The sequence below is a fragment of the Cololabis saira genome, chromosome 9, assembly GCF_033807715.1.
Source record: "Cololabis saira isolate AMF1-May2022 chromosome 9, fColSai1.1, whole genome shotgun sequence".
NCBI lineage: Eukaryota > Metazoa > Chordata > Actinopteri > Beloniformes > Belonidae > Cololabis > Cololabis saira.
The window spans coordinates 8,730,365-8,744,437 of NC_084595.1; the positions used below are offsets into that span (position 1 = coordinate 8,730,365).

The 14,073-nt window shown below is 38.1% G+C and overlaps 1 protein-coding gene across 11 annotated transcripts in view; it reads left to right on the top strand.

Annotated features, from left to right (window-relative positions):
- Positions 1–14,073, top strand: part of msi1b (musashi RNA binding protein 1b) — a 32,787-nt gene extending 18,714 nt beyond the window's left edge. Inside the window, exons 7-15 of one of the 11 annotated variants that reach the window (XM_061730391.1) lie at positions 731–779; positions 1,255–1,337; positions 3,168–3,285; positions 5,641–5,748; positions 8,833–8,889; positions 9,218–9,280; positions 10,364–10,497; positions 12,187–12,232; positions 12,338–14,073. In XM_061730391.1, the coding sequence (XP_061586375.1) occupies positions 731–779; positions 1,255–1,337; positions 3,168–3,285; positions 5,641–5,748; positions 8,833–8,889; positions 9,218–9,280; positions 10,364–10,497; positions 12,187–12,228 (654 nt within the window). In that variant the 3' untranslated portion in view covers positions 12,229–12,232; positions 12,338–14,073. Of the gene's footprint in view, positions 1–730; positions 780–1,254; positions 1,338–3,167; positions 3,286–5,640; positions 5,749–8,832; positions 8,890–9,217; positions 9,281–10,342; positions 10,498–12,186; positions 12,237–12,337 lie in introns of all 11 variants that reach the window. The other 10 variants (XM_061730388.1, XM_061730390.1, XM_061730387.1 and 7 more) reach the window with 10 other exon arrangements.

The following is a 14,073-nucleotide window of genomic DNA, read 5'->3' on the forward strand; positions in this document are numbered from 1 at the left end:
CCCTCAGATTCCTGCAACTAAACTTGGATGTACATTCCAATAAAGGTTAGGATAAATGATAACATGCCTCTGAAGTTTGACTTTTTGCACCATTACAATACTTATAGGCAACTAGTCATCATATCCCCTGCTCTCTGAAACACATGTTAATGCTCAATAGTACACATATATGGTTCTTTAATATATTTGCATTATACTAAGATGCATTCATTTTCAATGGCTTTTGTCCTTAATGGCTTTTTTCCCCCTTACATTACTTTTACTTTTATACTTTAAGTGGTTTTGAAACCAGTACTTGAGTAAAAAACTTGAGTTGATACTTCAACTTCTACAGGAGTATTTTTAAACTCTAGTATCTATACTTCTACCTGAGTAATGAATGTGAATACTTTTGACACCTCTGACTCTTAGTGAGGACTTTGAAGGTTTATAATCAAATAGAGCTCACAGCTTTTCTTGTTTTCCCCGTATGTTTGTTTGCAACACGCATTAAAGGGGCTCGTCGTACAGTTTTTCAGCATATTCTCCCGTCTTTGCCCCCCGGCTTGGCCTCCTCTTTGTAACCTGTCGCTCGTCTCCAGTCCCCCTCGTTCCCCCCTCCTTCCTCCTCTCCGTCCATCTGTTGCTGAGCCTCCCTGCAGAACTTGAGAAGGGCTGAGGTCAGGCAATATGCCGTGTGGCAAGGCGGGACCTCCGGGTAAAAAAACCGTGTTGTTTGTCTCCCCTCCAGGTCGATGATGCCATGCTCATGTTTGACAAGACCACGAACAGACACAGAGGTGAGGCCGGCGGACCCCGCTCTCCCCGTACCAATCATTCCCCCCGCGTCCTTCTTTTCTGTTTTGATTTACCACTCTTCTTCCTGTCCTCCCTGGATGTCAATTGATCCCCTCACCACCCCCCACAGGAGCCTTCTTCCTGTGGGCTGAGCAGGAGGAGGCGAATGGGGCTAGTCTAATTAGCCAGTCTGTTAATCGGGATCAGGATAAAGCCTCCTTAAGCACCTCCTCCCCACCCAGAGTTTGATCGATTATGACAGCCTACCAGCTTTGCCTGGCCCTTCTGGCCGGGAAAGGTTGGAGGGGGGTGGATTGGAAGAGAGGATAAGTGCAGAATAGAGGGGTTGGGGGGGGGGCAAATGTGTTAAGCGGCTATTTTAGCTCTAATCACTGCAGCCTCTTTAGGTCTATTACTGTACAGAAAGGTACGTCCTGTCTTAATTCCATCAAACTTTAACATGAACTGACCTTGTAGGTTTTGGATTTGTGACATTTGAGAACGAGGACGTGGTGGAGAAAGTCTGCGAGATTCACTTCCATGAGATCAACAACAAAATGGTAAGCCGTGTTGCCGTGTTGTGCCAGAAATTCGCCGTGTTGTGTAGAAACTAGCATAGTTAGAGAAATAACAGGAATAATCGTTCAGTTGTGGCTACGAGCACTAGGGGTGGGTATTGGGAAGGACCTCACGATACGATACGCATCACGATACTTGAGCCACGATACGATACACATTGCGATATCCCGATTATGCGATATCCCGATTATTATATTCTACATAGTTCACCGAAAAATTTAAAAATGCATTACACATCTTAAAATCCAAGTTGTATATATGTACATCAGATGATAGTGATGGATCTTAAAATCCGAGTTGCACGTTCATCAGATTATAGTGACAATTCATGGGACAAACTGAGTCAAAACATTGTTTTATTATAACTATACAAGCTAAAGTTACAACATATTTGTATATGTTTTTCATATTATTTACATCATATGAAATTAACATTAAATTTAGTATGAGGTTGCTTTAATTATGTGGCAAATGATAATAAACACAAGAAAGATGGGTACTAAAACCAAGGACAGGCACAGTGATCAGTCAGTATAGATATAAATCCATAAATAAATAAACCTCTGTCCATTATTTTTCATTTTTTAAGGACAGGCAATTGTGTTATATAAAAAATAAATTATAAAATGAAATAAAACGTGAAATAAAACCTGAGCTCAGTGCAGGGCCCTCCCAGGGTTGGTAGAGAGTGGCAATGCCCAGGACTGTCACTTAGGTAGGAGCACTGGGTGATATAATGGGAAAAGAATCGGGGATAAAAAAAAAAAAAAAAAAACGATATTAAAATTTTGAATATCGATATTGAATCGGCTGGAAAAGTATCGCGATATATTGCCATATCGATATTTTTGCCCACCCCTAACAAGCACCAAAATTGGCACACATACTCCTTAGGGGTTGCTCTTTTGATGAAACCATTTTGCCGGGAAAAAAAAAAAAGATGGCTGCCTTTTTCAAGATGGCCGCCATCGAATATACAGTAATATTGCATTTCGCAATAAAATCCAATAGAGTTGTCCCATTGGAATGATCTTGGTGTCAAATCATAACCTTTTCACTATGTAGAATCTAAATTTGGACCCATTGACTTACACTTAGTTTACTTTATTTTATTTTTTTATTTTATTTTTTTTTGGTCATGACACACAAAAAAATAAATAAAAAACCAAGAATAAAACTGACAACAAGAAAACGTTCAATTGTTCAAAGAAAACATAACAAAAAAGTTTCCAGTATACGAATAAACAAATAACATCTAGACCGAAAAAGGGGTAGGCTGAAGCAAAGCTTATTATTTGCCTACCCTCAAAAAGATTAATTAAATTAATAAAATAAAAGCAAAAAGTAAGGGAAAGACTGCCCGTAAAACAAATTGCCTCTGTAGGGATAACAAACATTCCTCAAAAAATAAAAGATTTTTAAAATAAAGGAGCAGTCTACATGTTACCTTCATCCTTAAAAAATCAAAGCAAATCACCAATTAAATAAATAAATACCCAAATCAACATCAAGCCACTCATTAATTAATTACACTTTGGCTTCCTTGTACCATATATCAGTCCCAGAATCCTAATATTCTGCAAAATTTGAGTTTTTTTTGTTATGTTTGACACTGGTAAAATGGATGGCAGTGTATACTTTAGTATTGTTAGAGGTTTTGTGTGTGGTTTTTTTTGGCACAATGGTTTTATCAAAAGAGCAACCCCTAAGGAGTATGTGCGCCAATTTTGAACGACTGAACGATTCACCTGTTTTCTGCCTGTTATTTCTCTAACCAGCAGCTCTGATTGGTATCTCGTCCCCGGAAACAGGTGGAGTGCAAGAAGGCTCAGCCCAAGGAGGTGATGTCCCCCACTGGCTCAGCCAGGGGGCGCTCTCGGGTCATGCCCTATGGGATGGACGCCTTCATGCTGGGCATCGGGATGCTGGGTAAGTTAGTATTGATCCAGGTTAGGGAGGCCTCTTCTCTGCTCTTTTCCATCACATTTACTTATGTAAAAATCACAAATTTACACTAAAGGTTGACACTAAACCCCGTCCTCACCGCCGACATATGTCTGGTGAATTCCCGTTGTGCATCACAGACTGTGTTTACATGCAGTCAATAACCCTTTAAAACTCGAATATTAGAAATAACCAGGTTTTGCACAGCCATGTAAACACCAATAACCCCTTTGAGTAACCCAAATTTGCTGGGTTACTCTTTTTAAAACCCGAATATTTGGTCATGTAAACGCCTAACGGAATATCCCCATCAAACGGAACATGAATTTGTTTTCTGCGCATGCTCTGTTCACAAGGAATCTTGGTCTTTGGAGTCCAGGACGTTCTTATAAACACGGAGAAACGCAAGACCAGTAGAAGACTAATCACTTTATAAATTTAATGAAGGATATGAACATTTCTGCATTTGTAGACGGTAGAAAGTACCGGGATAGCGAGATTTTAAAGAAGGTAAAAGCGAAAAGTTGCGCGAAGCAGCATTTGTTTTGGATTTGGATACAGGAAGAAGAAGCAGAAACGACGGGAATTGCATCATGATGTTCTCCGTGCATCGCTGGTTTGATCCAGATATCCTGAATGATTAATTACCATGTAAACAGGGATAACCCTGTTTGCTCACGCATGGAAACGGAATATTCCGAATGTTTCAGTAACCGGAATATTAGCATTAACCCGAATTTTGACTGCATGTAAACGTAGTCACAGTTGGAAAGTGTCTCCTGGTTTTCACAAGTTTTATCATTGTTTGTTAAATTAAGCCATACATCGTTTCACTCCGTTAAAGTTTAGCAGTGGAGCTGGATTTCAATATAAAAGTCTCTTGTATGGGTCAAGCTCCAAAGTTATAGCTCCCAGAATTGTATTGTTTTTAGTTTGTCTTCTTTCTTATTTTAATCTTCTGAGCTAATTTTTCCAGAGTCCAAGGTGAATTAACTTTGACATTGATAGCACGTTGTTTTCCAGTAGTTTGGGTGATCCCTGCAGAGCAAAAGAAGGTATTAAACACCTGTTTCCTCTGTTGGCAGGTTTAGAAATAATGGAATAGTGTTTTCATTGCCGTAACAATAACTAATACACTGTACTGCTCTGCCTGAGATTGATGGCAGTTACAGTCACACTCGCCACACCGATGCTACCACCTACTGTCCAGTCTGAAAACAACTACTTATTTATTATTTCAGTTCTCATTAAACCGGCACAGATGAAGAGATATTGACTTCCCACAGGGGAAATAAAAAGTTAATACATGTGTTAACTCATAGTTCTTGTAATAGATAACATCATTCTTATCCCCTGGGTGTTCTCCGGGTGTCAGGCTGTTCACAGGGGAAATCTTTGTGTATTGTGGACTGGTGAGGGTGAAACTGAAGACAAAACCAGTAAACGGCTCGGTGTGAATGAATCCAGGTCATGATTGTAGAATATTATCAACACCCATGATAAAAGGTGTTGGTGTTTCACAGTACTCGAGTTGTAAGAAAAAATCAGGGGGGATGGTGGATTTTATCATAAGGGCACAGATAATTTGTGCTGATTACAAATAATATAATATATTACAAATAATAGCACTGACCAATATTTAAGCTTTAAATATCCACTGGGCTTACATCAAATACATCAAAACACAACAATAAAAAACAGTTTTCTGAACTTATCAATATGATTCTGTCCTTCACAGGATAAGGAAAATGGATCACTGCAAAAACTCAAAATCTTAACAAGAATATTTGTCTTATTTCTAGTTAAAATGTCTGATTTTAGTAAAAAAAAAAATACCATTACACTTAAAACAAGACTCATCACTGGAAAAAACAACTATTTTCACCTGTTTCAAGTAGATTTTCACTTGAAATAAGTAGAAAAATCTGCCAGTGGAATAAGATTTTTTTGCTTGTAATAAGAAGATAAATCTTGTCCCACTGGCAGATTTTCCTACTTATTTCAAGTGAAAATTTACTTGAAACAGGTGAAAATGGTCAAATAAGTTATTTTTCTGGTGTTATTTTTCTGGTGATGACTCTAAATGTTGAAATAGCAGTAAAACCACATTCATTGATGAAATGACATAAGGGATGGAAAGGGGGGATGGCAGTTTTACAGGGGGGATGATTTGGACCGTTTTTATTTCAGGGGGGGATGCTATCCCCCCTCATACCCCCTCAACTCCAGTACTGGTGTTACTGTGACAACATGCACACCTTTTACCTGACTTTATGTTATTGCTATGTCTTTTTATACTTACTGCAAACATATACTATCCATGTGTCTTTTTCCCTCTAGATGGTTACACTGATTTCCTCTCCACAGGTTATCCAGGATTTCAGACTGCCACCTACACCAGTCGGAGCTACGCAGGCATCACTCCCGGATACACCTACCAGTTCCCTGGTAATCCCCACAGACTTTCACAGCCGTCTCCCTTAAACTCTCTGAGAAATCAACACACAGCCGCATTTACTTTTTTTTCTTTTTTTTTAAAGGATATTTTGTTTTTTGTAACACGATGACACAGCATCTTCCTTGCAATTTTTGTAGTTGACGCATGAATTATGTAGCAGAAACAACAAGCTTGTCCTTAAGTAAAAAAAAAAAAAATTCGAAATAATCTGCAGCAGCCAACAGCTCCAGTTCTGTGTGGGTGAATTTTACACTTTTACACGGATAAAGCCATACTTTATTTACATTCAAAAACAGGAAACATATCAAATACTGAAAGTGAGAAATTTCTATTATTTTGTGGGGGGGGGAAAATTGATGGAGGCAACACAGCTCATAAAGTATGAGCAAAAAAACCTGAAAAAGTAAGTGGTGCTAAGAGGAAACACTAAGAGGCGCATTTGGCTACTTATACAGTTGATGGGCAAGAAGTCAGATACGACTGAATAAAAAAGCTGAGACGCTTCAGAACTGCATATTTCACTGTGAGAGAGTTCGCTCTTTTGCTGAAACAATATATAGTATACAGTGTGCAAAAAGTACTGGGGTGATTTAGTACTTCCAGAATACCTTGCATTTCATAATGCATTGCTCCGCTACAGCAGAAACCAAACAGAGGAATCCCCTGACGGACTTAGTTTGACCCAGTTATATAATTGTTTTTTTACGGTAGCATACTACATACTAATAACAGCTAAAGCAGTATGCGGTACACACTGTATACTACACTAAATGTGCACGATGTAGCATGCAGTTTAGAAAACAACAACCTGCAAAAACCTGCAAATTGTGAAATAATTTCAGAATAATGTTCCTCGGCATAATATTGTTAAGACTTTAAATTTAAATAGAGTACATTATCATCACCGTTTGTGAGATGTACTGATGCCATGAAATTAGATTTTTACCTTATTTTTTTCTTAGAAAGGTACATTTTCTTGCTTTCAGAATGTTATGTTTTCTGTATTTAGTCGTGAGTAAAATATGGGTTTATGAGATCTGAAAATCAGCCCATTCTGTTATTATTTAGATTTTAACAGCATCCCAACTTTTGGGGTGGAACTGATATGTGATGATGAACGTTGAAAGATTAACAAGCACGTTTAAATAAGCGTTGAGCTCATCGTTACCGTAAGACGGAGCCTGTAGCAGCGAGAGCTCACACCAGCACGGACCAAGCTGACAACAATGTGCTTCAATGGCAATTTAACGTTGACATATTTGCATTTCTCTCATCAACAGTTCAGCCACAGACGGCTGTTCCCTCATCCTCCTTTTAAGTACAGTGTTGTCAAGTCATACACTTAACTGAATCAGGTTTTTAAACTATTACACCAAAGAAAGGAAGGCTGAAGTTAAAAAACAGCCGGTAGATAACTCAAAACAATGTTGTGATTTCTCTGTCACAGTTTGGCTGGATAAACCCTGTATCTCTTTTTTCCTCTGTCTTTTTGTTTATTCTCTTAGGCTAAATGTTAAGAACCATGTTTTTTTTGTAATAACAGCTTCTGGTACTGCACTAATGATACATTCAACAACTGTCAGGATTTTACCATTCCCAAATTCTGTCTGGGGGAAAAAAAAATCAAAGATAATGGCAACAAAGCTGGAAATGATTATCCTCCACATAAATATATAAATCAGTAAATTATAAAAAGGTCTAGGTCGAGTCAGGTACTGAGAAAAGAAGTAGTGTATTTTCTGGACTATAAGCCACTACTTTTTTCATAGGTTTTGAACCATGCAGCTTATACAAAGGTTCTATTCTGTGGATTTTTCTTCCACCGCTCGGGGCGCTTTAACCGGAGCTAAGACAAAATAAAGCAAAGAAGAATACGCTACTTCTTCTTTAGCAGATAGAAGTAGGTAGAAGCAGATTTCAAACAGATAAATAAATACAAGTTATTTTCTCTTGGTTCTGAAAGGATCTATTTAGGTACAAACATGAACATCATTTACAGTTCAAAATCGTTCTGTACATGTAGTAAATATCTAATCTCACAACATAAATACAGGACTGTCTCAGAAAATTAGAATATTGTGATTTTCTGTAATGCAATTACATTTTTTTTTAAATTTTTTTAATTGCAATACAGAAAATAAAGAACTTTATCACAATATTCTAATTTTCTAAGACAGTCCTGTAAATATCTGCGGCTTGCATATATTTTTTTTAAAAATAGAGCGGATGCGGCTTGTATGCAGGTGCGGCTTGTATATCTTTTTTAATTATTTAAAAAAAATAGAGTGGATGCGGCTTATAGTCCAGAAAATACAGTATATCAGCCAATTTCAGTAATCAATATTGTGAGCTACCAGTGTCGGCCAATCAGGCCCAAATCGTCTGATTCTGATCATCGATCCATTTGGATAGAATTTTCCCTGATCAGCAGAATATAACGTGGTTATTCAGAAACACGCCCAGTGTCAGTAGATTATTCCGGATCAGAGAGGATTAGTCCCACGTCACTGCCATTAAGAAGTGAAACACTTTGAAGAGCCGAGAGCTGCTTGATGTCGGACTGACAGTTGACCCTCCGTCACAAATACAAACATGTCTCCGTAGCAACACCCAGTGTAAAAGGCTGCTTGTAAATATCAGGGAGTGGCATTGCTTAGCTTGTGTGAGTGTTAGTGTTAGTGTGTGTGCAGGCAAGGGAAAAAACTAAATAATTAAATAAATAACGCTTGCTTTTAAAATGTTAATGTTTTTTTAATTGCAGTTCTTAGTTTGTTTGACAAATGTATGACATTTGCTTAATTTCTTACTATTTCCGAATGATTTCTTTGAACATTTTGACTCCTCTTTGTGGACTGTGAAGCATCTTTCCATCCTCTAATTCCTGTTTGCATTCCTGCAGCCCTGTGTGTTTACCCCCTCACCTCTGAGGTGTTTCCCTGGCCTCAAAGTGTGTGTGTGTGTGTGTGTGTGTGTGTGTGTGTGTGTGTGTGTGTGTGTGTATGTGTGAGAGTGTGTTTTCCTTGCTGGCAGTGGTCGGTGTGTGTCTCAACAGCACTCTGATGTTTCTGTTTTAGAGTTCCACTTAGAGAGGACTCCCCTTCTGACTTCACCCCACCCCCCTGAGCTCACAGGTCAGTCAGTCCCTCCTCTGGACTTTACAAGCAGCATGTTGTTGCTCTGCTACACGACACGTTAGCCTCATCACCCAATCCCTCTGGTTTGCATGTTTGTGTTTGTTGATCCTCCTACCTGAAGGCAGGATTTTTTGACAGTAACAAAGACGCTTGTAATGATCTGTTTAAAGGCTTTTTCTCTGCCGGCCTCATCAGAAAAAGCCTCCATTTCACACATGATAAAATGGCCGACAGTATGATTATAAGTTTGCCATCACAGTTGCTTCTTGCACGCTTCTATTCCAAGATGTTTTACCTGGACCTTTTCCTTCTCTGTTCTTTTTAGCCATTCCTCTCACAGCATATGGACCAATGGCAGCAGCGGCGGCCGCGGCAGCAGTAGTTAGAGGTATGGGAGCAAAATGATTGTTCTTTAGTCAGCACCAAACACAGTGAAGAACATATTAAACCTAAATCCTCACTAAAGAAGTTATCTACATATACAAACGTTAATTTAAATTTTCATTCGTCTAGTCCGGGGGTCGGCAACCCGCGGCTCTAGAGCCGCATGCGTCTCTTTAGCGCCGCCGTAGTGGCTCCCTGGAGCTTTTTCAAAAATGTTTTACCTTTTTTTTTCCTTTTTTTCTTATTTTTCTTTTTTTTTTTCTTTTTTTTCCCTTCTTTTTTTTCTCGAAAAGTGCTGCCCGCCGTAGTGGCACTAAAGTGTCTTTTTCAAAAATGTTTGACCTTTTTTTTCCTTTTTTTCTTATTTTTCTTTTTTTTTCCTTTTTTCCCTTCTTTTCTTTCTTTTTCTTTTTTTTTTCTTATTTTTTCTCCTTTTTTTCTTGTTTTTTTCTTTTTTCTCTTTCTTTTTTTTTTCTTGTTTTTTCCTTTTTTTCTTCCTTTTTCCTTTCCTTTTTAATCTCGACATTTTGACTTTTTTCTCGAAATCTTTTCAAATTTTTTCTCGACATTTCGTCTTTTTTCTCGAGATTGTACTTCAACATTAATCTCGACATTCTGACTTTTTTTTTTCTCAAAATTTTGACTTTTTCCTCGACATTTCGACTTTTTTCTCAACATTTCGACTTTTTTCTCGACGTTTCGACTTTTTTCTCAAAGTGCATTATGAAAAAAAAAAATCTTCCCCCAGCTATAACTAATATAGAAACATGCAGCATGTGTTGCCTTCATTCTAAGGCTTATACAAGACTTTTCATTTTTTGCGGCTCCAGACATATTAGTTTTTTGTGTTTTTGGTCCAATATGGCTCTAAAACATTTTGGGTTGCTGACCCCTGGTCTAGTCAGTTTCTAGACTCTTAATAGTAACAACAGAGCAGTTCTGGTTTAGATTATTTCAGTGTAAGGGTTTACTCCTCAACATTTAACATCTTTGGGATTGATTTTATTAGACGATTCCTCCACAGTGGGTGCTTGTGGGGACATAAATGGCATTATTTTGCTTTTAGGCGCTACCCCTTCTCGCTCAGCTGGATTTTTAGGTACTAGCAGCCCCGGGCCGATGGCAGACCTTTACGGGACGGCCAGTCAGGAGTCGGCGGTCAGCAGTTACCTCAGCGCTGCGAGTCCCGCTCCCAGCACCGGATTCAGCCATAGTTTGGGGGTGAGTTCGCGTTGCTGTTGATGATGAATTTGTGTTCTAAAGTTGCAGGTCGTCCGTGGTGCATCACTGCATGTTGTATTAAATGGGAAGATCTAGGGCTGGGCGATATGGACCAAAAGTCATATCTCGATATTTTCTAGCTGAATGGCGATACTCGATATATATCGATATTTTTTCTGTGTCATAATTGGGGTTTCCCCCAAAGCATTATAGCATAGCATCTCTGTTAGCTTAATTTTCTTCTGAGGCTAACCCTTAAAAAAACAGTCAGTTTTAATACAAAGCCTCGTGCCAAATGTCACACAGGTTCCTTTATTAACAGAGGTCTGCACAATATCAAAATGTATAAAACAAATGAAATAAAAATAAACTGCCTGCATATATAGAATAAAAACGCTTCTTGAATAAAATAAAACAAATACCCCTTTCCTGCATAACAATTAAATTAAAATACACTGTGCAATTAATACAATGTAGACAGTAACAGGCAGACTTTTCCACTTGGTTGACAGTTGTGCAAATAACAAAACATTTGTGCAAATCTCAAATAAAACATGTAAACAGATATTGCATCTCTTTGAGCAAATCTCAAATAATTACAACAAGTCAACTACTGTACATTTTACAGATATTGTGCCAGGAAAACTAACCTGTCAACACTGTCAGGTTTCAGCACACAAAGGTACTTTTTTGCCAGCGCGAGGGTCAGCGTTGATGTACAGTCAATTTGTCACAAAATAAACTATATCGATAAACGATATTGTCTCGTACCATATCTCGTTTGAAAATATATCAATATATATTAAAATCTCGATATATCGCCCAGCCCTGCTCATTTTGAAAGACTTTCTGACTGGGGCTGGGGATCGATTCAAACGTCAAGAATCGATTCGATTCCGATTCTTAAGATTCAGAATCGATTATCAAGATTTGATTCGATCCGATTCGATTCGATCCGATATTGATTTGGGTTAGCGTTATTAAAACTGTTTTTTCAGCTGTTGCATGAATTATATGACTGTCTAGTTATGCAACATATCAATACTAGTATTATATTGAGATTCAACAGCAAGTATTGCAGCTAATGATGCTGTAAGGACCAATCAGCTCCCAGAATGCTGATAGAACTGCTTTCAGAAACATCGTGTGGGTCAGAATTACCAAACAGATCCAGGGAGGAAACAGAGGACGAAAGAAATGGCTTTTATTTTTTCCCCATTTATGATAATTTGGTTTTTAACATTTATGCAAATGTAACCGCAAGACAGTATATAAAGCAAAGAAATATAGACAATTTATGCAATTATAACCTAACACTTTAATGTTTTCATACCTTTAAACATATTTAAAGGCAAAAACATGGCACCAGTTAGTCTCGTGTCCAACAAAATATTCCTTTTTTGGGGATAAACAAAAAAATAACCAAAAGTTGTAATGTAATGATGGATTTTTATTTATTTATTTTTTTTTTTAATTGATCTTTAGAAATATGAATCGATTTTTAGGAATTAATATGAGAATCGATTTAAAATCGGAGAATCTATCTTTTCAACACACGCCTATTTCTGACTCTTGCATCAACTTTTTTTGTTTGAATTTCAAAGAACACTGCAACAGTTGTCTTTTAATGTGATGATTACCTGCAAAGTTCAACCGTAAACAATAACCGTGCATGCTTTGCTCCCACAGGGCCCTTTGATTGCCACGGCCTTCACTAACGGCTATCACTGAGAGTGTGAGTGAGTCCCCACGCCAGCTTTTCTTCTTTTAAGCATAAGCATCACATAAGTCGGTTGTGTTTGGGCCGAGCTGTGAGTAATCGGGCCGGTTTGTGTGTCAGTGCAGAGCCGTAGACTGAGAGCTGGAAGGAGTTGACGCTGCGTTGGAGCTGATCTGGCCTGTCTCTGTCCGCTGAGTCTCCGGCTGTGGCGGCTGAACCTTCACCTACGACTGTGTAGCCACAACCGGACGACCTTTTCCCGACACCTCACTAAACTCCACCTCGTCGGGAATAAAAAAAACCTTATAAAAATGAAAAAAATGTTTAAAAAAAAAAACAAGAAAAAAGAAAACTGGAAAAGGAGCAAAAAAGCTTATCACTACTTGTAATAGCAACATGTTCAAATGCTGTATTTTTTTTGTTTTTTTTGCTGTCATGTCACACCTTGCTGTTTTTTTGTGATGGCCACATGATTTCATGATTGTTTTAGTTGTGTTTATTGGGTTCTTTGACCTCCCTAACCTGATTTCTCTGAGATAAGATGAGTTAAGTTTCCAGCTGTCAACCATTTGAAGGTCCGTTTTTTGAAGCTGTAAGATAACTGGAAATCTGTATATTTATCTCTAGTTCATACTGAATTTTAACATTTGGATTAATTCTATTTCTTGGAAATATGTCACAAATTGTATATCTTGGTAGGTTTTTAACAATGACTTGTTACACTAATAATAATGGTCAAACGAGAGAGGTCGTTAGTCAACAGTTGCATAATTAGCCCTTCATGAGCTGTACAATTTTGTAAATTATTGTAAATATGACTGGTTTCTGATTGGCAGGGATCTGCTGGTTTTTCCGTGTCTGGGAAGGAGAGGTACGAGTGCATATTTTGTCAATCCCTACATGTGGGAAAGCTTGTCTGTTACGTATCAGAGTCCCACCTGGAGGTCAAGACTGTTCAGTTCGTCTGTCTACGTTAGACCAGCCATACACTATTTCTTTTCAGGCATTTCTAAAAACCATGTGTCATGTGCGTCTAATATGACGGTCAAAAGCTTACTCGGACGCTTTCACTTTTGACTTCAGCAGGAAGTCACCACCTAACATTTTTGAGAAATGAGAGTGTGAAAAACGCTCTTTTGTCAGGAGAGGAGGATAAAAAAAACATGCTGTTTTCTTACTTTATCATATTGTTTTAACTGATTTTTCTTAATGTGCTGTTTGTGAAGGATGTGAAGGACTGGAGTCGGCGTATTGGCGACTCCAGTTCCTCTGCAGGTTGCATTGATGTTTGTGCGAGCATGTCGTGGTTTTGATCACATTGGTTTCCAATGTGCCATGTGCTGTTTTTTTTTTGTTGGGGGGGGAGGGGTCCTCTGTTGCAAAATGTGAAATATTAATCTGACTTTTTTATTACACTAACATTTATCTCAAAGTGTGGATGGGTCAGCCTTTTAGAAAAGTGGCTCTTCAGCAGGGGTTACGCCCGTCATCCATCACTGCATATTCACTGGAGGTCACAGACTGAAGCAACGTGACACCTCGTTTTAGACCAAAACAAGAGCTACTAGGATGTTGCACTGGCTGATCACGGTAAAATTTTATTTTATTTTTATTAAACGGTAGACAAAAGAACAAAGCACTCTCGATCTACACAACCCAAGGTTTTACATTTTGATAGACTCGCTGTCTTTGCCGTGAGTATTTCAGACTTTGATGCTGATTTCACTGAGAAATAACAATCTTGTCAACACTGTAACATTTTCTGATTTTGTTTTTCCTGTAATGTTATTCCTATGGGGGAAAAAAAAAAAAAAAACCTTTTTAAAATTCCTAATAAATTATTTTAAAACATTCCA